This window comes from Amblyraja radiata, chromosome 30 (genome assembly GCF_010909765.2).
Source record: "Amblyraja radiata isolate CabotCenter1 chromosome 30, sAmbRad1.1.pri, whole genome shotgun sequence".
Lineage (NCBI taxonomy): Eukaryota > Metazoa > Chordata > Chondrichthyes > Rajiformes > Rajidae > Amblyraja > Amblyraja radiata.
Window position 1 is genome coordinate 13365379 of NC_045985.1, and position 24284 is coordinate 13389662.

The 24284-nt window shown below is 46.1% G+C and overlaps 2 protein-coding genes across 2 annotated transcripts; both read right to left on the reverse strand.

Annotated features, from left to right (window-relative positions):
• Positions 1-331: 331 nt before the first annotated feature.
• LOC116989962 (zinc-binding protein A33-like) lies at positions 332-4176 on the reverse strand. The gene is made up of 5 exons (XM_033047516.1): positions 4152-4176; positions 3719-3873; positions 3533-3628; positions 1968-2201; positions 332-468 (listed from the first exon to the last, which is right to left on the reverse strand). The coding sequence occupies exons 1-5, from the start codon at positions 4174-4176 to the stop codon at positions 442-444; spliced, it is 537 nt and encodes a 178-aa protein (XP_032903407.1). The 3' UTR covers positions 332-441.
• Positions 4177-6924: 2748 nt separating this feature from the next.
• On the reverse strand, positions 6925-23636 carry LOC116989963 (zinc-binding protein A33-like). The gene is made up of 8 exons (XM_033047517.1): positions 23483-23636; positions 22350-22797; positions 10054-10149; positions 9036-9269; positions 7924-7946; positions 7711-7826; positions 7171-7585; positions 6925-7000 (listed from the first exon to the last, which is right to left on the reverse strand). The coding sequence occupies exons 2-8, from the start codon at positions 22758-22760 to the stop codon at positions 6925-6927; spliced, it is 1371 nt and encodes a 456-aa protein (XP_032903408.1). The 5' UTR covers positions 22761-22797; positions 23483-23636.
• Positions 23637-24284: the final 648 nt, after the last annotated feature.

A 24284-nucleotide genomic window follows, 5' to 3' on the forward strand; every position in this document is an offset into this window, starting at 1 on the left:
ACATCGGTCGGGAGGGATTGGATCAGGGAGGATAGGATGGAATAGTGGAAATCATTTCAGTGGGACAGGACAGTTGTGTATATGGATTTTGGGGAGAAGGTAAAACCGGGCTGTGCGAGGCTGGGAAATTATAAGGTGTCAGGTGTACGGTTTAAAGATGTCAGAAACAAAAATAATACAAGATACAAGATACAGGAATAATGGAAAAGGTGTAAGCTTTACCTTGCTTGAAGTCATCGGATATTTCTTTGAATGTCGTGCTGAACGATACAGGGCAATTAAACTTTTCAATCGGCAAGGCATCATCTACCACCGAATTCAACACGTGGTTTGGCTTCATCACGAAACCTGGAAATATTTAACAGCTGGTTATAAACTGAGCATTAAAAATGTTTTGTGTTGTTCCACAAAAACTTACAATGTTTCCATCAAGACAATGTCCTACCTTCGCTTGCCACCAGCTTCCTCCTGAAAGAAATAAAACACAAATCTCAATTAACTGATATGGACCATCCTCATCCCGACAGCGGGAATTTCACCAAATTTCTACAACCCTCTGATAATTCCCATTTCCCAACTCTTATCACCACCGTCATGCAGACAGAAAGCGGATATTGTCGCAGAGATGTAGAACGATGGGGGAAAGCACAAGGAATGTTCATGAGAATGACGCCATAACTGAGAGGATGGAACTTAATGAAAAGACTGGGCAGGTCGTGGGATTTCATCTGTAGAGGATGTCAGGAATGATGAGAGGGAATTTAAGTTTGACAGTGGATTTAAATGGGTGGGGATGAAATAATATCTCATATCGAAAGGGGAGACCAAGAATCGAAACTGAAATGTAACGTGGTCTTCAATAAATACCGAAAGGAATGTAGTCATGGACCTCACTTGCATTGGAGGGACTGAAACCAACAGCAAAGATAAATTTAAATGCAAGCGGGATAAACACATTAGGGCTCCCGGAATTTAGGGTTTTGTTACCGGGTGTGGAGAGTAGATGGGAGGGATGATGAGTGGAGCAGAAAACTTGACTGGATAGGATGGGCCAAATGGCCTGTCTATGATGTAGAATGGGATGTCATTCTATGGTGAAACAAGGTGGACAAAACAAACAGAGCGAATTCCCCCAAGATGACCACCCACTGCTGATGGCAACCGGATATAGATGATCAATCTGATGTGTGCGCCACGTTCTAGATTTCAATGTTAATCCCCACAATGTGGTCATGGCTGATCTAGCCCAGGACTAAACTCCTCCTCTTTGCCCCATTCCCTTCGATTACAATTCACAAATTTTCAAAAATGCGTCTTCCTCTGGTATAAATACGTCTGACATGTTAAACCTCTCAGAGTCTCTTGGTTGGAGACTCCCAGATATTCACTGCCCTCTGTCCATTCGTGGTCCTTGGGATCAGATATAGGATCACCTGTCATTGTTCTAAACTCCACATAATACAAACAAATCTCTACATTCCGGCCAGACAGTCCTGAGATCCCATAGATTCAGCGGGAGGCCAATTAGTTTCTGAACAACAACAGCTGGAACAGAGGGAACATTTACTCAGTTAACCATATAACCATATAACAATTACAGCACGGAAACAGGCCATCTCGGCCCTACAAGTCCGTGCCGAACAATTATTTTCCCCTAGTCCCATCTACCTGCACTCAGACCATAACCCTCCATTCCTTTCCCATCCATATACCTATCCAATTTATTTTTAAATGATAAAATCGAACCTGCCTCCACCACTTCCACTGGAAGCTCATTCCACACAGCTACCACTCTCTGAGTAAAGAAGTCCCCCCTCATGTTACCCCTAAACTTGTGTCCCTTAATTCTGATATAATTCTATATACCAGTTCTCAATTACTGGTAAATGCAGCATTTATTTCTGAAATGTCACCCACCATTTTGTGACTGCACTTTCACTTCACCAAACTGTAGTGTAACCCCTCACCTTCAGAAACACCACACTGTCTTTTTGATCTATATGTTGCTGCAATGTAAAAAGATCCTGATGAATGTATTTTAAATTCTCTTCAATCTCTTCAAGATTTGTCTCCATTGTATTTAGAATCTTCTTCTCTTCCTCCCGGATATCTGCCAGTGTGCGCTGCTCTTTCTCAGTGAGAATCTGGTGCAGTCCAGCAAACTGGGATGTGATCTTGGACTGAAGGTTGTGTGATTGTTCCTGGGAAATGAAAGGTGAAGATCAATATGGTATGTTAGCATTCATAGCAAAAGGATTTGAGTATAGGAGCAGGGAGGTTCTACTGCATTTGTCCCGGGCATTTTTTATTTGCTTTGGCAATTCAATTCTTTGTCGAAATGTTTCTGAAATATTGTGACGGTAATCTTATAACCCATCAATCCTCTACCCCCAATGCAATTCCCTGCTGCCAATTCCTTTTCACGTGCCCTTCAATTCCAATTAATCCGCCCACCACCCACTTTCTCAGGGATAATTTCCAGTCGCCGATTGGCCATTGAACCAGCGTGTATTGGGGACGTGGAAGGAATCCGACGTGGTCTCAGGGAAAAGGCGTGAAGGCTGCCCTATTATTACACGCATCACAGGGATCAAATCTACAAAAGATCAGGAAATCTAAATTGGGTGACACAAAGCTGGGTGGCAGTGTGAACTGTGAGGATGATGCTATGGGAATGCAGGGTGAGTTGGACAGGTTGGGTGAGTGGGCAGATGCATGGCAGATGCAGTTTACTGTGGATAAAAGTGAGGTTATCCACTTTGGTAGCAAAAAGAGATTACTATCTAAATGGCGTCAATTTGGGAAAAGGGGAAGTACAATGGGATCTGGGGGTCCTTGTTCATCAGTCAATGAAAGTAAGCATGCAGGTACAGCAGTGAAGAAAGCAAATAGCATGTTGGCCTTTATAACAAGAGGAGTTGAGTATAGGAGCAAAGAGGTCCTTCTGCAGTTGTACAGAGCCCTAGTGAGACCACACCTGGAGTATTGTGTGCAGTTTTGGTCCCCTAATTTGAGGAAGGACATTCTTGCTATTGAGGGAGTGCAGCGTAGGTTTACAAGGTTAATTCCCAGAATGGCGGGACTGTCATTTGCTGAGAGAATGGAGCGACTGGGCTTGTATACTCTGGAGTTTAGAAGGCTGAGAGGGGATCTTATTGAAACATATAATATTATTAAGGGTTTGGACACGCTTGAGGCAGGAAACATATTGGGGGAGTCCAGAACCAGTGGCCACAGTTTAAGAAAAAGGGGTAAGCCATTTAGAACGGAGATGATGAAACACTTTTCCTCACAGAGAGTTGAGAGTCTGTGGAATTCTCTGCCTCAGAGGGCGGTGGAGGCCCGTTCTCTGGATATTTTCAAGAGAGAGCTAGATAGGGCTCTTAAAGATAGCGGAGTCAGGGGATATGGGGAGAAGGCAGGAACAGGGTACTGATTGGGGATGATCAGCCATGATCACATTGAATGGCGGTGCTGGCTCGCAGGGCCGAATGGCCTACTCCTGCATCTATTGTCTAATGGAAAACCTCACCAGAACTCCAGAAATCTTCTGTTTCTGTTGCTGCTCCATTTGCTGGATGTCTGATTCCTTTTTTGTGAGAGACTGGAAGGAATCTTTAACCTGAACCTGGGATTGTGTTTGAAAATCAGAGAATAAAAGTGTTAGACAATTAAAAAGGAATTAAACAATGATGCGATCAACATCGATTCGCTTTACCTTGTAGAATTCAGCAGCTCCTGCTATCAGCGTGAAGCGGTGATCTCTGTGTTCCCGCCCGGCTGCACAAATCACACAGATCAGCTTCTTGTCAGTTTCACAAAACAGCTTCAGTTCTTCCTGATGTTCCTCGCACTGAAGTTTACTTTCTTTCTCTGTCCGGTTTCAGGCTCAGTGTTCGAGCTTTCTCAGACAGTCTCGCCAAGGCCCGATTCACCCTGAGGGTGCGGTCTGTAAACTGCTCTCTACATTCCGGGCAGGGGCTTCTCCCCTCCCTGTCCCAACTCTGTGTGATGCAGGATCGGCAGAAGTTGTGCCCGCACTCCAGTGCCACCGGATCGGTGAAGAAATCCAGGCAGATGGGACAAATTATCTCCGCGGTCCAACTCTCGACCTGGTCGTTCGAAGACATCCTTCCTGACTCCTCCTCTACCAGGCTCATAAAATCCCAATCCCATTCCCTGAACGACTGACCCCCACTCTCCCCCTTCTCCCCCCGCCCGTAGTACCGCGTGTGTCCACCGCTCACGCAGCCGTCTCGGGGAATGAATGTAATCCGGCTGCAAGTGTTCTGTGTGAAGATGCAGAAACATGGAACTGCAGATGCTGCTTCACAACAAAAAGGCACAAAGTGCTGGATTAACTCAGCGGGTCAAGTAGCGCCTCTGGAGAACATGGACAGGTGATGCTTCGGGACTGGATCCTTCTTCAGACTGATTGTAGGGGCGGTGGGTGGGAGATGGAAGAACGATGGAAGGAAGGGGGCAGGACAAAGCCTGGCTGGTAATAGGTTGACACCGGTGAAGGGGGAGAGGGGGGAGTTGAAAGGCAGACGGTTGGACAAAGAGCAGAGATGAAAGACAGAAAGTGTGTGACAAAATGATCGAGGACTTGCGAATTGTGTCCTGATCTTAGAAACATAGAAAATAGGTGCAGGAGTAGGCCATTCGGCCCTTCGAGCCTGCACTGCTATTCTATATGATCATGCCTGATCATCCAACTCAGTATCATGTACCTGCCTTCTCTCCATACCCCCTGATCCCTTTAGCCACAAAGGCCACATCTAACTCCCTCTTAAATATAGCCAATGAACCGGCCTCAACTACTTTATGTGGCAGAGATTTCCACAGATTCACCACTCTCTGTTTAAAAAAAAATTCTCATCTCGGTCCTAAAAGACTTCCTCCCCCCTTATCCTTAAACTGTGACCCCTTGTTCTGGACTTCCCCAACATCGGGAACAATCTTCCTGCATCTAGCCTGTCGAACCCCTTAAGGATTTTGTAAGTTTCTATAAGATCCCCCCTCAATCTTCTAAATTCCAGCGAGTACAAGCCGAGTCTATCCAGTCTTTCTTCATATGAAAGTCCTGCCATCCCAGGAATCAGTCTGGCGAACCTTCTCTGTACTCCCTCTATGGCAAGAATGTCTTTCCTCAGATTAGGAGAACAAAACTGTACGAAATACACTTCAAACACTCTTCTCCTCAGACGACCAAAGGTTGTGCAGGTGCACTGAAGGCGCTGGTGAATTTCACCATCAATGTCTGCCTTCCTCTGGGAAGAGGAGCGCCGGCCACAGGACCCGAGGGTCACCATCGTTACGACCATTTTTAAAGGAAGGAGACCATGGAGGGTTCTCCTCGCTCTCTACCACAGGGAGGAGTCAGTTACACATTAAAATGTCCTGAATATAGACGAAAGCGGACAGAAGCGCTTGGGACAGTGTAAACAAGGTTAACAGTTGGAAAAAATACAGAGTGGAGTTCCAAGGACGTTGGCAACATTTATGATCCTGTGCGAAAGGGAGAGGTTGGGCAGGGTAGGACTTTATTAATTGGAGGGTATAGAATTGTGGTATCTTTATATTTGATATTCTTGGTGTTAATATTGAGGCATTTAACTTTTATACTTTGGTGTATTTTTTAACATTGGAAACTCTGCTTGTCTGTACTCTACGGGAAGGCCTTTGTCTCTTGTATCCTGTCTTGATTGTTTTTATAAGAGACAATCGAGACCCAATATCCTCTTGTAGCCATTAGCGTAAATCATTGGTGACAGTTATATGACCTTGGTAACTCTGTATCAAGCCCTAGCTAAGAGAAATAAGGGGCCCAAGAAAGGGAAAGACATGCGGTTTAAACTAAAGATCATGCAGCTCGCTATCGGATCTTTGGTTTAAATAAGGGTGGATTACGGAATGGGAAATAACTGGGAAGGAGGAGAAAAGTAGGGAATCTTTGCAAGTGATTGGTTATCGATAAGGGAATGTTTGCAAGTGATTGAGTATGGAAATGCACCGGGGTTGGGACACACAGAGTGCCATAAAATGGGGCAGCTCTTGGTTTGGAGAGAACTCTCAAGTGATTTACTCTTTGAATGTTCCAGCCTCGATTTGTTTGAACTTCTTGAAGAATTCTCTGCGTCGCCTGAGTTGATTTTGAGTATCAGTAACCACAACAAGCATAGGAGGCTGAAGTGCATGGGATCGAGAGGTGAATGGATAGGGTGAATGCACACGGTGCACCTGGAGGAAACCCAAGTGGTTACAAGGAGAACGTGCAAACTCCGAACAGACAGCACCCAAGGTCAGGATTGAACCCTGGTCTCTGGCCCTGTGAGACAGCGGCACTACCCGCAGCTCCACAGTACCTCAGAAATATTAACCCTTTCCAGACACTGTATACTGCCCAACCTGCTGAATGCCCACAACGTTTTCTGTTTTTTTGTTGGCAGTTTATGGTCAGACTCACATTCCAATCACCCATTCAACTGGAAAATATATATTTTTAAAACACAGATGCTGAAAATCTAAATGGAAACACCATTCGTCATCAGTGTTAGATCTGAAATGTAAGGTCTGTTTCACCTTGCAGATGCTGCCTGACCTGCTGAGTATTTGGGGCAATATCTGCTTTTATTCCACATTTTAAGCCATGCATTTGGTTTGGGCCGCAGGTGTGGTAACGGGTCACAAAAGTCATTTATTAAATCAGATTCCCGCTGTTTCTGCAATTGTCAAAGTTAATTCTCAAAGTTACAGCTGGTCTGTGGTCGCACCACGTGGCCTTGCTGCCATCTAGTGGCGGAACCAAGAAGTGACGCAGTTAACGCGTTGAAATGAACGGATCGACAGACAGCTCTGATTTCAGTTGCTGTTTATTTCACTTTTCCCACATTTACATTCCTCCTGGTTTTATTTCCGCGCTCACTGGGGATTTACGGCGTGTAATTTGGGGATTAAATGGGAGCCGTTCAGCGATGACCTGCTGTCCACTGGGTTTCTGCCCCACAGCCCCTGAGCCCCGCTCCTGACGCCGGTCCCGGGACCCGACCCTTTTACACACCCGGAGCGGAACCGGAGCAGATTCTCAGCCAGTTTCCATCACAAGGCCAGAAGAAAGGATAAAGTTTCTCCGTGAATTTATTCCCAGTGAAGGCGTGGAGATGGGACTTGGTGTCCGCGTCGTAAAATGTAACTGTCCCGGACTCGTAACTGAGATAAACTGCCAGCCTCCTGGGGATGGGACGGGCGGGGAGACGGGATGGAGGGGAGGTGAATGCATCAAACCCGTCATCCCACCGCTCGATGCTCCAGACTCCAGTCTCCGGGGTCAGTGTGGCCAGACTCTTCCTCTCCACAGACTCAGCGGCGACTCCCAGCCTCCAGCGCCAACTCCCCGCCACCTCCACCTCCCAGTAATGTCTCCCCGATGTGAATCCCTCTGATCCCAGCACACACGACCAGTCTGTAAACCTCTTCATGGTGTCACGGAGACTCCTCCGGGTCCGGGTCCATCTCACCCTCTTCCGATCCTCAGACACCTCGAGCTCCGGATGCGCTGTTTCCACATCCAGGGTGATGGAGACTGAGGGGAGAAGCAGAGAATCAGAGAGTCCCCGGGGGTCGGGGGGAGAATCGGGCAGGGTGGGAAATGATAAGGTGTCACGTGTACGGCTTAAATAAGAATAATGGGAAAGGTACAAGCTTTACCTTGTTTGAAGTCATCAGATATTTCTTTGAATGTCATGTTGAACGAAAGAGGGCAATTAAACTTTTCAATCGGCAAGGCTTCATCTACCACCGACAGCTTGGCTTCATCACGAACCCTGGAAGTATTTAACAGCTGGTTATAAACTGAGCATTGGAAATGTTTTGAGTTGTTCCACAAAAACTTACACTGTTTCCATCAAGACAATGTCCTACCTTCGCTTGCGACCAACTTCCTCCTGAAAGAAATAAAACACAAATCTCAATTGATTGAGATGGACCGTCCTCATCCCGACAGCGGGAATTTCACCAAATTTCTACAACCCTCTGATAATTCCCATTTCCCAACTCTTATCGCCACTGTCATGCAGAGAGAAAGCGGATATTGCAGCAGAGATGTAGAATGATGGGGGAAAGCACAAGGAACGTTCATGAGAATGACGTCATAACTGAGAGGATGGAACTTAATGAAAAGACTGGGCAGGTCGTGGGATTTCATCTGGAGAGGATGTCAGGAATGATGAGAGGGAATTTAAGTTTATCGGCAGATTTAAATGGGTGGGGATGAAATAATATCTCAAATCGAAAGGGAGACTATTAATCAAAGCTGAAATATAACTGGTCTTCAATAAATAACAAAAGGAATGCAGTCATGAGAACATGGACCTCACTTGCATTGGAGGGACTGAAGCCAACAGCAGAGATAAATTTCAATGCAAGCGGGATAAACACATTAGGGCTCCTAGAATTTGGGGTATTGTTACCGGGTGTGGAGAGTAGATGGAAGGGATGATGAGTGGAGCAGAAATCTTGACTGGATAGGATGGGCCGAATGGCCTGTCTATGATGTAGAATGGGATGTGGCCTATGGTGAAACAAGGTGGACAAAACAAACAGAGCGAATTCCCCCAAGGTGACCACCCACTGCTGATGGGAACCGGATATAGATGATCAATCTGATGTGTGCGCCACGTTCTAGATTTCAATGTTAATCCCCACAATGTGGTCATGGCTGATCTAGCCCAGGACTGAACTCCTCCCCTTTGCTCTTGGTTGGAGAATCTTAGAGATTCACTGTCAGATATAGGATCACCCGTCGTTGTTCCAAACGCTACAGAACACAAACACCTCTCTACATTCCGGCCAGGCATTCCTAAGATCCCATAGATTATACGGGAGTCCAATTAGTTTGGGAACAACAGCTGGAACAGAGGGAACATTTACCCAGTTCTCAATTACTGGTAAATGCAGCATTTATTTCGGAAATGTCACCCATCATTTTGTGACTGTACACTTTCACTTCACCAAACTGTAGTGTAACCCCTCACCTTCAGAAACACCACACTGTCTTTTTGATCCATCTGTTGCTGCAACTTTAAGAGTTCCTCCTGAATAGATTTTAAATTCTCTTCAATCTTTCCAAAATTTTTCTCCATGGTATTTAGAATCTTCTTCTCTTCCTCCCGGATATCTGCCAGTACGCGCTGCTCTTTCTCAGTGAGAATCTGGTGCAGTTCAGCAAACTGGGATGTGATCTTGGAATGAAGGTTGTGTGACTGTTTCTGGGAAATGAAAGGTGAAGATCAATATATAATGTCACTGATTGTGTTTCCTCACGACTTTGACCCTGACAATTGTCCTGTGCATTTTTTATTCGCTTTGGCAATTCAATTCTTTGTCCAAATGCTTCTGAAATATCGTGACGGTAATCTTATAACCCATCAATCCTCTACCCCCAATGCAATTCCCTGCTGCCTATTCATTTTCACGTGCCCTTTAATTCCAATTCATCCCCATTCCCAGGGATAATTTACAGTCGCAGTATGGCCATTGAACCAGCGTGTATTGGTCGGTGGGGGCGCTGCGAGTCACCTGCCCTGCCAGCAGCGTGTTAGTTATTTCTACGTTTTTTTGATGTGTCTAGTGTTGGTTTGGGTGTCTCTCGGTACGTCTTGTGTTTAAGGTGGTGGGGAGGGGAAAGGGGGAAATGTTTTTGGTCGCCACCTCCACAGAGACCACCGGCGACTACGGAGGGTTTATGAAGGAGGAGGACTGGCTGAACTTTGTTGCCATCCACCACAGTGAAGAATGCTGTGGTGTATGTTTGTGTACATTTTATTGTGTATTGTGTGCTCTTTTTAAGTGTATCGCTGCTGGCAAATTCATTTCACTGCACCTTTGGGTGCATGTGACGAATAAAATTGACTTTGACTTTGGACTTTATTGGGAACGAGGAGAAAATCCGACACGGTCACAGGAAAAAGGCGTTAAGGCTGCACTATTATCACACGCACCACAGGGATCAAATCTACAAAAGATCAGGAAATCAAAACTGGAAAGCCTCACCAGAACTCCAGAAATCTTCTGTTTCTGTTGCTGCTTCATTTGCTGGATCTCTGATTCCTTTTTTGTGAGAGACTGCATGGCAGCATTAACCTGATCCTGGGATTATGTTTGAAAATCAGAGAATAAAAGTGTTAGACAATAAAAATTGAATTAAACAATGATGCGATCAACATCTATTTGCTTTACCTTGTAGAATTCAGCAGCTTCTGCTATCAGCGTGAAGTTGTGAGCTTTGTGTTCCTGCCCGGCTGCACAAATCACACAGATCAGCTTCTTGTCAATTTCACAAAACAGCTTCAGTTCTTCCTGATGTTCCTCGCACTGAAGTTTTCTTGCCTTCTCTGTCCGATTCAGGCTCAGTGTTCGAGCTTTCTCAGACAGTCTCGCCAAGGCCCGATTCACCCTGAGGGTGCGGTCTGTAAACTCCTCTCTACATTCCGGACAGGAGTTTCTCCCCTCCCTGTCCCAACTCTGTGTGATGCAGGAGCGGCAGAAGTTGTGCCCGCACTCCAGTGACACAGGATCGGTGAAGAAATCCAGGCAGATGGGACAAATTATCTCCGCGGTCCAACTCTCGACCTGGTCGTTTGAAGCCATTCCTGGTTCAAAAGAGGATTCCCTTTCCCTGAATTGCTGACCCCCCTCCTGCAGTACCGCGTGTGTCCACCGCTCACGTTGCCGTCTCGGGGAATGAATGTAATTCGGCTGCAAGTGTTCAGTGTGAAGATGCAGAAACATGGAACTGCAGATGCTGCTTTACAACAAAAAGGCACAAAGTGCTGGATTAACTCAGCGGGTCAAGTAGCACCTCTGGACAACATGGACAGGTGATGTTTCGGGTCTGGACCCTTCTTCAGGCTGATTGTAGGGGCGGTGGGTGGGAGGGAAGAACGATGGAAGGAAGGGGGCTGGACAAAGCCTGGCTGGTAATAGGTTGACACAGTTGAGGGGGAGAGGGGGGAGTTGATCGGCAGACGGTTGGACAAAGTCCAGAGATGAAAGACAGAAAGTGTGTGACAAAATGATCGAGGACTTGCGAATTGTTTCCTGATCTTCAAACACTCTTCTCCACAGACGGCCAAAGGTTGTCCAGGTGCACTGAAGGCGCTGGTGAATTTCGCCATCAATATCTGCCTTCCTCTGGGATGAGGAGCGCCGGCCACAGGACCCGAGGGTCACCATCGTTACGACCATTTTTAAAGGAAGGAGACAAATCCACCCGCGGAAACTATGGAGGGTTCTCCCGCTCTCTACCACAGGGAGGGGTCAGTTAAAATGTCCTGAATATAGACGAAAGCGGAGAGAAGCGCTTGGGACAATGTAAACAAGGTTAACAGTTGGAAAAAATACAAAGTGGAGTACCAAGGACGTTGGCAAGATTTATGACCCTGCGCGAAAGGGAGAGGTTGGGCAGGGAAGGATTTATTAATTGGAGCGCCGGAGGCTGAAGTGTATGGGAACAAGAGGTGAATGGATAGTCTTTTACCCGGAGTAGTGGAATCGAGAACTCGAGGACACAGGTTTGTGGTGAGAGGTGCAAGATTTAATCGGAACCTGAGGAACAATAGAAACATAGAAAATAGGTGCAGGAGTAGGCCATTCGGCCCTTCGAGCCTGCACCGCCATTCAATATGATCATGGCTGATCATCCAACTCAGTATCCTGTACCTGCCTTCTCTCCATACCCCCTGATCCCTTTAGCCAAAAGGGCCACATCTAACTCCCTCTTAAATACAGCCAATGAACTGGCCTCAACTACCTTCTGTGGCAGAGAATTCCAGAGATTCGCCACTCTCTGTGTGAAAAATGTTTTTCTCATCTCGGTCCTAAAAGATTTCCCCCTTATCCTTAAACTGTGACCCCTTGTTCTGGACTTCCCCAACATCGGCAACAATCTTCCTGCATCTAGCCTGTCCAACCCCATAAGAATTGTGTACGTTTCTATAAGATCCCCCCTCAATCTTCTAAATTCTAGCGAGTACAAGCCGAGTCTATCCAGTCTTTCTTCATATGAAAGTCCTGACATCCCAGGAATCAGTCCGGTGAACCTTCTCTGTACTCCCTCTATGGCAAGAATGTCTTTCCTCAGATTAGGAGACCAAAACTGTACGCAATACTCCAGGTGTGGTCTCACCAAGAACCTGTACAACCGCAGTAGAACCTCCCTGCTCCTATACTCAAATCCTTTTGCTATGAATGCTAACATACCATTCGCTTTCTTCACTGCCTGCTGCACCTGCATGCCTACTTTCAATGACTGGTGTACCATGGCACCCAGGTCTCGTTGCATCTCCCCTTTTCCTAATCGGCTACCATTCAGATAATACCACCATTCAGACAATATTTTCACACAGAAGGTCGTGGGGAAATGGAACAAGCTGCCAGATGAGGTAAGTGAGGTTGGACAACAACGTGTCAGCGGGCTTTAGGACCCGGGGGAGCCCGGAGCTGTGGAGCCGCTGCGGCTGCTGCTGAACCCGCGGGCAATGGGGTTTCGGGCGCGAAACGGCGGCGGAACCATCAATGAAAGGGGCGGGTTGTCATTTGTAATCAGCTTCGGATAAATTTCATTCCCTTAAACTAAATACATCCGTGCTTCCTATCGTGAATTGTTCATTATATTAGGCTGCTCAATGATTCAATTATACTCTATTGTCACATGTACCAAGGGACGGTGAAATTCCTTGTTTTTGCATGTTTTTGCATGTAATCCGGTAAAATACAGACCTCACCCAGGCAGTACAGAGAGAGTCGCCACGTTTCTGGCGCCGACAAAGTTGCGAGAAGTTCAGTGAATTCTGCGTTATTTTCCTCTCTTGAATTATTTTTTCCAATTTCATTCTCAGCTCCCATTTCCACATCCTCAGTAAGACCTATACTGGCCTCGTCCGATCAACATCAACACCAATTCATTCACTCTGGTACAGCGGACTCGGAATTATTCTAAGTTTCAGACATGCCAAACTTCCTCGGACTTCTGAGGAAGCAGAGGCGTTTAGATGTAAAGGAGGCCACATCGACAGAACCGAGTGCCATAGAGGAGATGCAGGTGGATCTCTGCCTCCCATGAAAGGGCTGTTTGTGTTCCTGAATGGTGGTGAGGGTCAGTGTCCCAACTGCAAAGACTACAGCACTCACTTTGACCAATTCATTGTTCATGGCTGCACTCGAGAATATTATGTTCAAAAGGCACAAAGTGCTGGAGTAACTCAGCGGGTCATGTGATAGGAACTGAATTAGGACATCCGGCACATCTTCTACTCTGCCATTCAATCATAGCTGATTTATCTCTAACTCCTAACCCCATTCTCCTGCCTTCTCCCGATAACATCTGAAATGTCATCTATCAATGTTCTTCGAGGATGCTGCCTATTCAAATATTCCTTGACCCAAATCAAGCCTGATGGAACAATTAAGTAATTTGGTGTGGAAACAGGCCCGACAGCCCATCATGCCCCGTCTACACTACTCCCACCTGCCCCAAATTTGGCCCATAACCCTCTAAACATTTTCTATTCGGGTACCTGTCTGAGTCTTTTAAATTTTAGATATACAGCGTCAGGGTTCAATCCTGACTATGGTTGCTGTCTGTACAGAGTTTGTACGTTCCATGTGTGACCGCATGGGTTTCCTCCGGGTGATCTGGTTTCCTCCCACATTGCAAAGACATGCAGATTTGTAGGTTAATTGGTGGCGGTAATAATTTTAAAACGTCCCCAGTGTGTATGATAGTGTTGATGGTAATGGTATTGGTCGGCACGGACTGGGTGGGCCGAAGGGCCTGTTTCCGAGCTGCATCTCTGAACTGAGCCAAACGATACGAAACTAAGTCCATCCAATAGAGCAGATGCCACTGAGTTTAACAAATCTCCTGAACGCCAGCATCTCATTCTCCCAGCACCCTGTTGCTAAGAGTTGATGTTGGCATCATGTTTGGCATCATTGTGGGCCGAAGGGCCTGTCCTTGTGCTGTGCTGTTCTAGTGTTCTGTAGATATACACTGACATCTTCAAGAAGTTTGAAGTTGTCACACTCTTCATCAGAGGCACAAGCATTCACAAATGGACAATAATCAAAAGATATTCGGGCAGATCCACAGACAGGAAAGGTTTCGAGGGATAGACACAAATTGCTGGAGTAACTCAGCGGGTCAGGCAGCATCTCTGGAGAGAAGGAATAGGTGATGTTTTGGGTCGAGACCCTTCATCAGTCTGCAGTTCCTTCTTTATATAATATGGGTGAATATGTTGACATATTCTGTTGTGCTGCTGCAAGTATGAATTTCATTGTTGTGTCTGGGACATGTGGAAATAAAGCACTCTTGACTCTTGGACTGATAGCATCTGTAAATGCTTGTGTCTCAGAACTGTTCTGTAGCTTTAGCATTTTGTACGTGATTATATTTTCTAGAAACACCTCCACAAGTCCCATGGCATGATTTGGCACAGAATACATAAAGAACATTGTAATAGTCTTGGCGTGGTTCAGTCTGAGCCACAGCCCACTGTTTCAATGCACATTATAAGCAGATGGCACTGTGCTAAATGTAGCAACTCTCCCTACACACAAAGGGCAATCTACAGAGGCCAATCAGCCAACAAACCCACATGTCTTTTGGATAATGGAGAAACCCACATGGTCACGGGGAGAACATGCAAACTCTGAACAGACAGCACCCAAGGTCAGGATCGAACCCTGGTCTCTGGCCCTGTGAGACAGCGGCTCTACCCGCAGCTCCACAGTACCTCAGAAATATTAACCCTTTCTAGACACTGTACACTGCCCAACCTGCTGAATGTCCATAACGTTTTCTGTCTTATGTTGGCAGTTTATGGTCAGACTCACATTCCAATCACCCATCCAACTAGAAAATATTTTTTAAAAAACAGATGCTGAAAATCCAAATGGAAACACAATTCGTCATCAGTATTAGATCTGAAATGGAAGGTCTGTTTCATCTTGCAGATGCTGCCTGACCTGCTGAGTATTTGGAGCAATTTCTACTTTTATTCCATATTTTGTCATGCATTTGGTTTGGGCCGCAGGTGTGGTAACAGATCACAAAAGTCACTTATTAAATCATATTCCCGCTGTTTCTGCAATTGTCAAAGTTGATTCTTAAAGTCACAGCTGGTCTAGTGGCGGAACCAAGACGTGACGCAGTTAACGCGTTGAAATGAACGGATCGACAGACAGCTCTGATTTCAGTTGCTGTTTATTTCACTCTTCCCACGTTTACATTCCCCCTGGTTTTATTTCCGCGCTCACTGGGGTTTCACGACGCGAAATTCGGAGATTAAATGGGAGCCGTTCAGCGTCGACCTGTTGTCCACCGGGTTTCTGCCCCTGAGCCCCGCTCCTGACGCCGGTCCCGGGAATCGACCCATTTACACACCCGGAGCGGAACCGGAGCAGATTCTCAGCCACTGGTTTACATTACAAGGCCAGAATAGAGGATAAAGTTTCTCCGTGAATTTATTCCCAGTGAAGGTGTAGAGATGGGATTTGGTGTCCGCGTCGTAAAATGAAACTGTCCCGGACTCGTAACTGAGATAAACTCCCACCCTCCCGGGGATGGGACGGGCGGGGAGACGAGATGGAGGGGAGGTGAGTGCATTCAACCCATCATCACAACGCTCAATCCTCCAGACTCTAGCCTCCAGGGTCAGTATGACCCCTCTCTTCCTCTCCACAGACTCTGCGGCGACTCCCAGACTCCAGCCCCGACTCCCCGCCACCTCCACCTCCCAGTAATGTCTCCCCGATGTGAATCCCTCCGATCCCAGCACACAATGACTGACTGTAAACCTCTTCCCGGTGTCAGGGAGACGCCACCGGGTCCAGTTCCATCTCACCCTCTTCCGATCCTCAGACACCTCGAGCCGCGGATGCGCTGTTTCCACATCCAGGGTGACGGAGACTGGGGGGAGAAGCAAAGAATCAGAGAGTTCCCAGGGGTTGGGGGGGAGACTCGGGCTGGAGAGTCTAAAGTCATCCCCATCCTCAAGCCTGGGAAATCTGCTGATGATCCAACTAGTTACGGATCCATCTCCCTCCTGAGTATATCCTACTTGCTGTTTGAGTTCCACCTGCTTGCCAGGATTTCTCCATTGGCAGAATCTGTCTTGCTCAGAGAGCAAGCTGGCTTTAGACCTGGTAGAAGCTGCGCAAATCAAGTCCTTGCCCTCACTCCCGATATAGAGGCTGGCTTACAACGTGCCCTGAAAACTGGTGTTGCTCTCATTGATCGAACCGCTACCTTCAGATAAAAAGGTACAGGTGCCTGAAGACTGCAACGTCCAGGTTCAGAAATAGCTTTTTCCCCACAGAATAGCAGAATAGCTTTTTCCCCACAGCCATCAGGCTTTTAAACTCAACTGAAACAAATCTCTGAACACTAATAGACCATTATCTGTTTATTTGCACTTTATTTGCTTATTTATTGATGTGTGTATATATTTATATAATGGTATATGGACTCACTGATATAATATATTCTGTAGTCGTGCCTACTATATTCCGTTGTGCTGAATCAAAGCAAGAATTTCATTGTCCTATCTTGGAAATTTAAATTAAATTAAGCATGCAGGTACAGCAGGCAGTGAAGAAAGCAAATGGCATGTTGGCCTTCTTAACAAGAGGAGTTGAGTATAGGAGCAAAGAGGTCCTTCTGCAGTTGTACTGGGCCCTAGTGAGACCACACCTGGAGTATTGTGCGCAGTTTTGGTTTCCCAATTTGAGAAACGACATTCTTGCTATTGAGGGAGCGGAGCGTAGGTTCACAAGGTTAATTCCCGGGATGGCGGGACTGTCATATGCCAAGAGAATGGAGCGAATGGGCTTTTACACTCTGGAATTTAGAAGGATGAGAGGGAATCTTATTGAAACATATAAGATTATTAAGGGTTTGGACACGCTAGAGGCAGGAAACATGTTCCCGATGTTGGGGGAGTCCAGAACCAGGGGCCACAGTTTAAGAATAAGGGGAAAGCCATTTAAAACGGAGATGAGGAAACACTTTTTCACACAGAGTTGTGAGTCTGTGGAATTATCTGCCTCAGAGGGCGGTGGAGGCTGGTTCTCTGGATGCTTTCAAGAGAGAGTTATATAAAGATAGCAGAGTCAAGGGATATGGGGAGAAGGCAGGAACGGGGTACTGATTGTGGATACACAGCCATAATCACATTGAATGGCAGTGCTGGCTCGAGAGGCCGAATGGCCTACTCCTGCACCTATTGTCTATTGGAGGATTGTGTGTTGTATGCGGTGGCTGATCGGGTGAAAGGTAAGGACACGGGGGACTCTGCCTATGTTGCGACTAGGGGGAGGGGGAGCAAGGGCAGAGCTGCAGGGTACCGAGGTGACACGAGTGTGGGCGTCATCTATGATGGGAGAGGGGAACCCTCGTTCCCTAAAGAATGAGGACATCTCTGATGTCCTGGTATGGAACCCCTCATCTTGGATGCAGATGCAGCGTAGACGGAGGAATTGGGGATGGAATCTTTGCAAGAAGCAGGGTGGGAGAAGTGTAGTCGAGATATTTGTGGGAGTCAGTGGGTTTGTAATAGACGTCTATCGATAGTCTATTAACTGTGATAGAGACTGTGAGATCAAGAAAGGGGAGGGATGTGTCGCTGATAGTCCAAGTAAATTTGATTGCAGGATGGAAATTGGTGGTGAAGTTGATGAAGTCCATGAGTTCTGCATGGGTGCAGGAGGTAGCACCGATGCAGTCATCAACGTAATAGAGATAGAGTTCAGGGATAGGGCCTTGGACTTGGAGGAAGTGGGAGGATTCGAAGGAGATGTTATTAAGAGTGAGAACCAGCTCCGCTGGGCGGAGTAGTGTTAGTAGAGGGAAATTGGATGGTTCTGCAGTCGAGGAATAAACGGAGGGCTTTTAGCTCTTCCTGGTGGGGGATGGAGGTGTAGAGTGGCTGAACGTCCATGGTAAAGATGAGGAGGTGAGGGCTCTGAAAGCAGAAGTCATTAAAGGGACAAAGGCATGCGAGGAATCTTGGACAAAGGTCGGAAGGGATTGGACACAGGTGGGATAGGATGGAATAGAGGTACGTGGAATTCATTTTAGTGGGACAAGACAGTTGTGTTTATGGATTTTGGGGAGAAAGTAAAACTGGGCTGTGTGAGGCTGGGAAATGATAAGGTGTCAGGTGTACGGCTTAAAGATGTCAGAAACAAGAATAATGGAAAAGGTATTAGCTTTACCTTGCTTGAAGTCATCAGGTATTTCTTTGAATGCCGTGTTGAACGAAACAGGGCAATGAAACTTTTCAATCGGTAAGACTTTATCCACCACTGACAGTGGTTTGGCTTCATCACAAACCCTGGAAATATTTAACAGTTGGTTATAAACTGAGCATTAGAAATATTTTGAGTTATTCCACAAAAACTCACAATGTTTTCCACAAGACAATGTCCTACCTTCGCTTGCGACCAACTTCCTCCTGAAAGAAATAAAACACAAATCTCAATTGACTGAGATGGACCGTCCTCATCCCGACAGCGGGAATTTCACCAAATTTCTACGACCCTCTGATAATTCCCATTTCCCAACTCTTATCACCACTGTCATGCAGACAGAAAGCGGATATTGTCACAGAGATGTAGAACGATGGGGGAAAGCACAAGGAATGTTCATGAGAATGACGCCATAACTGAGAGGATGGAACTTAATGAAAAGACTGGGCAGATCGTGGGATTTCATCTGGAGAGGATGTCAGGGATTATGAGACAGACTTAATATTATCGGTGGATTTAAATGGGTGGGCATGAAATCATATCTCAAATCGAAAGGGAGACCAATAATCAAAGCTGAAATGTAACGTGGTCTTCAATAAATACCGAAAGGAATGTAGTCATGAGAACATGGACCTCACTTGCATTGGAGGGACTGAAGCCAACAGCAGAGATAAATTTAAGTGCAAGCGGGATAAACAAATTAGGGCTCCTGGAATTTGGGTTATTGTTACCGGGTGTGGAGAGTAGATGGGAGGGATGATGAGTGGAGCAGAAAACTTGACTGGATAGGATGGGCCAAAAGTACCGGCTCTCCACAGGGCTGCGTGCTGAGCCCCCTGCTCTACACCATCTACACACATGACTGCACCCCCGCCCACCACAGCAACACCATTGTCAAATTTGCAGATGACACTACGGTGGTGGGACTCATCTCCGGGGGGGACGAGTACGCCTACCGGGATGAGGCGGAGCAGCTGACAGTGTGGTATGGAGAAAATAACCTGCTCCTCAACACCTTAAAGACAAAGGAAATAATAATAGACTTCAGGAAGAATAAAACGGACATGGTACCATTAATTATCAGAGGGGACTGTGTGGAGAGGGTGGCGGATTTCCGCTTCCTGGGAATCCATATTGAGGAGGACCTGACGTGGAGCGTGAACACCTCTGCGCTGCTGAAAAAGGTCCAGCAGAGACTGCACTTCCTGAGGGTGCTCAGGAAGAATAACATCACTCAGAGACTGCTGCTGTCCTTTTATCGGTGCTCCATTGAGAGCATCCTAACATACTGTGTATGCGTATGGTACACCAGCTGCACAGCGGCTCAGAGGAAAGCGCTCCAGAGGGCCATTGACAACGCCCAGAGGATTGACGGCTGCCCTCTCCTTACCTTGGAGGACCTACACAGTTCCCGCTGCATCAAAAAATCCCAGAGTATTATAAAGGACATTTCCCACCCCGGACACTCCCTGTTTGAACTGTTGCCGTCAGGCAGATGGTACAGATCTACAAGGACAAGGACAAACAGACTTAAAAACAGTTTTTACCCCACTGCTATAAAGGCACTAAATGGAGCCGCCAAGGAACGCAGGGGCGATACATACTAAGGGACTGTGGTACACTGTGAAATCGACAGAAGGATGTAGGGCTGGGTGTTTATGCGTGCTATGTTCATGATATTTATTTTAGTTGTTTATCTTTTTTTAATATTTTACCTTGTGTGTATTGTTAGCTTTTAGAAATGTTTGAATGGTGCACTGACTGGCTGACATTTTAAAATTTTGTTGTACATGGTTCATGTTACAATGACAATAAATAAACTATTCCATTCTAAATGGCCTGTCTGATGTAGAATGGGATGCCATTCTATGGTGAAACAAGATGGACAAAACAAACAGAGCAAATTCCCCCAAGGTGACCACCCACTGCTGATGGGAACCGGATATAGATGATTAGATTAGATTATACCTTTAATAATCCTTTACAGGAAATTACAGTGCCACAACAGCTTCAAGACAGACATAACACCACACATTTCCTCAAATGGCTTCCATACTTAACAAGTTAAAATACAAGTTAAAATACAAGTTAAAAAACAATTAATTAAAAAAGAAAAGTGCAGTTATTTATGCGCATTATATAACCTTATAACAGCTGGTAAACAGGACTTCCTATGTCTCTCAGTTTTGCACATCGATCTGATGTGTGCGCCACGTTCTAGATTTCAATGTTAATCCCCACTATGTGGTCATGGCTGATCTAGCCCAGGACTGAACTCCTCCTCTTTGCCCCATTCCTTTCAATTTCAATTCCCCGAATGTTCAAAATGTATCTTCCCCTGGTTTAAATACGTCCAACATTTTAAACCTCTCAGAGTCTCTAGGTTGGAGAATCCCAGAGATTTACTGCCCTCTGTCCATTCGTGGTCCTTGGGATCAGATATAGGATCACCCGTCGTTGTTCTAAACGCTACAGAATACAAACACCTCTCTACATTCCGGTCAGGTATTCCTGAGATCCCATAGATTATACGGGAGGACAATTAGTTTGGGAAAAACAACAGCTGGAACAGAGGGAACATTTGCCTAGTTCTCGATTACTGGTAAATGCAGCATTTATTTCGGAAATGTCACCCAACCATTTTGTGAATGCACTTTCACCACCAAACTGTAGTGTAACCCCTCACCTTCAGAAACGCCACACTGTCTTTTTGATCCATCTGTTGCTGCAACTTTAATAGATCCTGCTGAATAGATTTTAAATTCTCTTGAATCTCTCCAAGATTTTTCTCCAAAGTATTTAGAATCTTCTTCTCTTGCTCTCGGATATCTGCCAGTGTGCGCTGCTCTTTCTCAGTGAGAACCTTGTGCAGTTCAGCAAACTGGGATGTGATTTTCGACTGAAGGTTGTGTGATTGTTCCTGGGAAATGAAAGGTGAAGATCAATATGGTATGTTAGCATTCATAGCAAAAGGATTTGAGTATAGGAGCAGGGAGGTTCTACTGCAGTTGTACAGGGTCTTGGTGAGACCACACCTGGAGTATTGTGTACAGTTTTGGTCTCCTATTCTGAGAAAATACATTCTTGCCATAGAGGGAGTACAGAGAAGGTTCACCAGACTGATTCCTGGGATGTCAGGACTTTCATATGAAGAAAGACTGGATAGACTCGGTTTGTACTCGCTAGAATTTAGAAGATTGAGGGGGGATCTTATAGACACTTACAAAATTCTTAAGGGGTTGGACAGGCTAGATGCAGGAAGATTGTTCCCGATGTTGGGGAAGTCCAGAACAAGGGGTCACAGTTTAAGGATAAGGGGGAAATCATTTAGGACCGAGAAGAGGAAAATATTTTTCACACAGAGAGTGGTGAATCAGTGGAATTCTCTGCCACAGAAGGTAGTTGAGGCCAGTTCATTGGCTATACTTAAGACGTGGCCCTTGTGGCTAAAGGGATCAGGGGGTATGGAGAGAAGGCAGGATACTGAGTTGGATGATCAGCCATGATCATATTGAATGACGGTGCAGGCTCAAAGGGCCGAATGGCCTACTCCTGCACCTATTTTCTATGTTTCTATGTCTATGGTTCTAATATATAATGTCACTGATTGTGTTTCCTCGCCACTTTGACCGTGACATTTGTCCTGTGCATTTTTTATTTGCTTTGGCAATTCAATTTAATTCCAAATGCTTCTGAAACATCGTGACGGTAATCTTATAACCCATCAAACCTCTACCCCCAATGCAATTCCCTGCTGCCTATTCATGTTCTCGTGAAGGCTGCCCTATTATTACACGCATCACAGGGATCAAATCTACATAAGATCAGGAAATCGAAATCGAAAGCCTCACCAGAACTCCAGAAATCTTCTGTTTTTGTTGCTGCTCCATTTGCTGGATCTCTGATTCCTTTTTTGTGAGAGATTCGAAGGAAGATTTCACCTGATCCTGGGATTGTGTTTGAAAATCAGAGAATAAAAGTGTTAGACAAAAAAACAGGAATTAAACAATGATGCGATCAACATTGATTCGCTTTACCTTGTAGAATTCTGCAGCTTCTGCTATCAGCGTGAAGCTGTGAGACTTGTGTTCCTGCCCGGCTGCACACATCACACAGATCAGCTTCTTGTCAGTTTCACAAAACAGCTTCAGTTCTTCCTGATGTTCCTCGCACTGAAGTTTACTTTCCTTCTCTGTCCGATTCAGGCTCAGTGTTCGAGCTTTCTCAGACAGTCTCGCCAAGGCCCGATTCACCCTGAGGGTGCGGTCTGTAAACTGCTCTCTACATTCCGGGCAGGTGTTTCTCCCCTCCCTGTCCCAACTCTGTGTGATGCAGGAGCGGCAGAAGTTGTGCCCGCACTCCAGTGCCACGGGATCGGTGAAGAAATCCAGGCAGATGGGACAAATTATCTCCGCGGTCCAACTCTCGACCTGGTCGTTCGAAACCATTTTAACTCCTCCTCTTCCTGGTTCAAAAGAGGATTCCCTTTCATAGAAACATAGAAACATAGAAATTAGGTGCAGGAGTAGGCCATTCGGCCCTTCGAGCCTGCACCGCCATTCAATATGATCATGGCTGATCACCTAACTCAGTATCCCGTACCTGCCTTCTCTCCATACCCTCTGATCCCCTTAGCCACAAGGGTCACATCTAACTCCCTCTTAAATATAGCCAATGAACTGGCCTCGACTACCCTCTGTGGCAGGGAGTTCCAGAGATTCACCACTCTCTGTGTGAAAAAAGTTCTTCTCATCTCGGTCCTAAAAGACTTCCCCCTTATCCTTAAACTGTGACCCCTTGTCCTGGACTTCCCCAACATCGGGAACAATCTTCCTGCATCTAGCCTGTCCAACCCCTTAAGAATTTTGTAAGTTTCTATAAGATCCCCTCTCAATCTCCTAAATTCTAGAGAGTATAAACCAAGTCTATCCAGTCTTTCTTCATAAGACAGTCCTGACATCCCAGTAATCAGTCTGGTGAACCTTCTCTGCACTCCCTCTATGGCAATAATGTCCTTCCTCAGATTTGGAGACCAAAACTGTACGCAATACTCCAGGTGTGGTCTCACCAAGACCCTGTACAACTGCAGTAGAACCTCCCTGCTCCTATACTCAAATCCTTTTGCTATGAAAGCTAACATACCTGAACTGCTGACCCCCTCCTGCAGTACCTTTCCCTGAACTGCTGACCCCCTCCTGCAGTACCGCGTGTGTACACCGCTCACGCTGCCGTCTCGGGGAATGAATGTAATCCGGCTGCAAGTGTTCTGTGTGAAGATGCAGAAACATGGAACTGCAGATGCTGCTTCACAACAAAAAGGCACAAAGTGCTGGATTAACTCAGCGGGTCAAGTAGCACCTCTGAAAAACTTTTTTTTTTAATGTCATAATAGACTTTATTCGAGAAATAGATATATAGAATACATGTTCCTTACAAATCTCCATCCGACATTCTCGAAGGCTATAGATACATACAATACAGTTTCCACAAATCACCATTTTACCCCCACCCTTGTCACTCATGTGGCCCACTGGCGTGGAATCCCTTCCCTTGTTTTGAGGGCGTCTCTACCACACCCTGCCCCCCATGTCCAGCAGCGGAAGGACCCTAGACTGTGGTCCTCCCCCATCGATCTTAAGAGACAAATCCACCCGCGGAAACTATGGAGGGTTCTTCTCCCGCTCTCTACCACAGGGAGGGATCAGTTACACATTAAACTGTCCTGAATATAGATGAAAGCGGAGAGTAGCGCTTGGGACAATATAAGGCAAGATAAAAAAGTTGGAAAAAAATGCAGTAGATTTCCAAGGACGTTGGCAAGCTTTGTGGCCCTGAGTGAACGGGAGAGGTTGGGCAGGGTAGGACTTAATTAATTGGAGCGCCGGAGGCTGAAGTGCATGGGATCAAGAGGTGAATGGATAGGGTGAATGCACAGTCTTTTACCCGGAGTAGTGGAGTCGAGAACTAGAGGA

Excerpts from the sequence above, each read along its gene's own strand:
- LOC116989962 (XM_033047516.1), bottom strand. The coding sequence starts at position 4,176 with ATGGGATTGGGATTTTATGAGCCTG. Across the intron at positions 3,629-3,718 it reads GAGCTGCTGAATTCTACAAG|GTTCAGGTTAAAGATTCCTT; the intron begins GTAAAGCGAATC and ends ACACAATCCCAG. Across the intron at positions 469-1,967 it reads ACAGTGTGGTGTTTCTGAAG|GAGGAAGCTGGTGGCAAGCG; the intron begins GTGAGGGGTTAC and ends TATTTCTTTCAG.
- LOC116989963 (XM_033047517.1), bottom strand. The coding sequence starts at position 22,760 with ATGGTTTCGAACGACCAGGTCGAGAGTTGGACCGCGGAGATAATTTGT. Across the intron at positions 10,150-22,349 it reads AAGCTGCAGAATTCTACAAG|GATCAGGTTAATGCTGCCAT; the intron begins GTAAAGCGAATC and ends ACATAATCCCAG. Across the intron at positions 7,827-7,923 it reads GAAGTTGGTCGCAAGCGAAG|GGTTCGTGATGAAGCCAAGC; the intron begins GTAGGACATTGT and ends AAATACTTCCAG.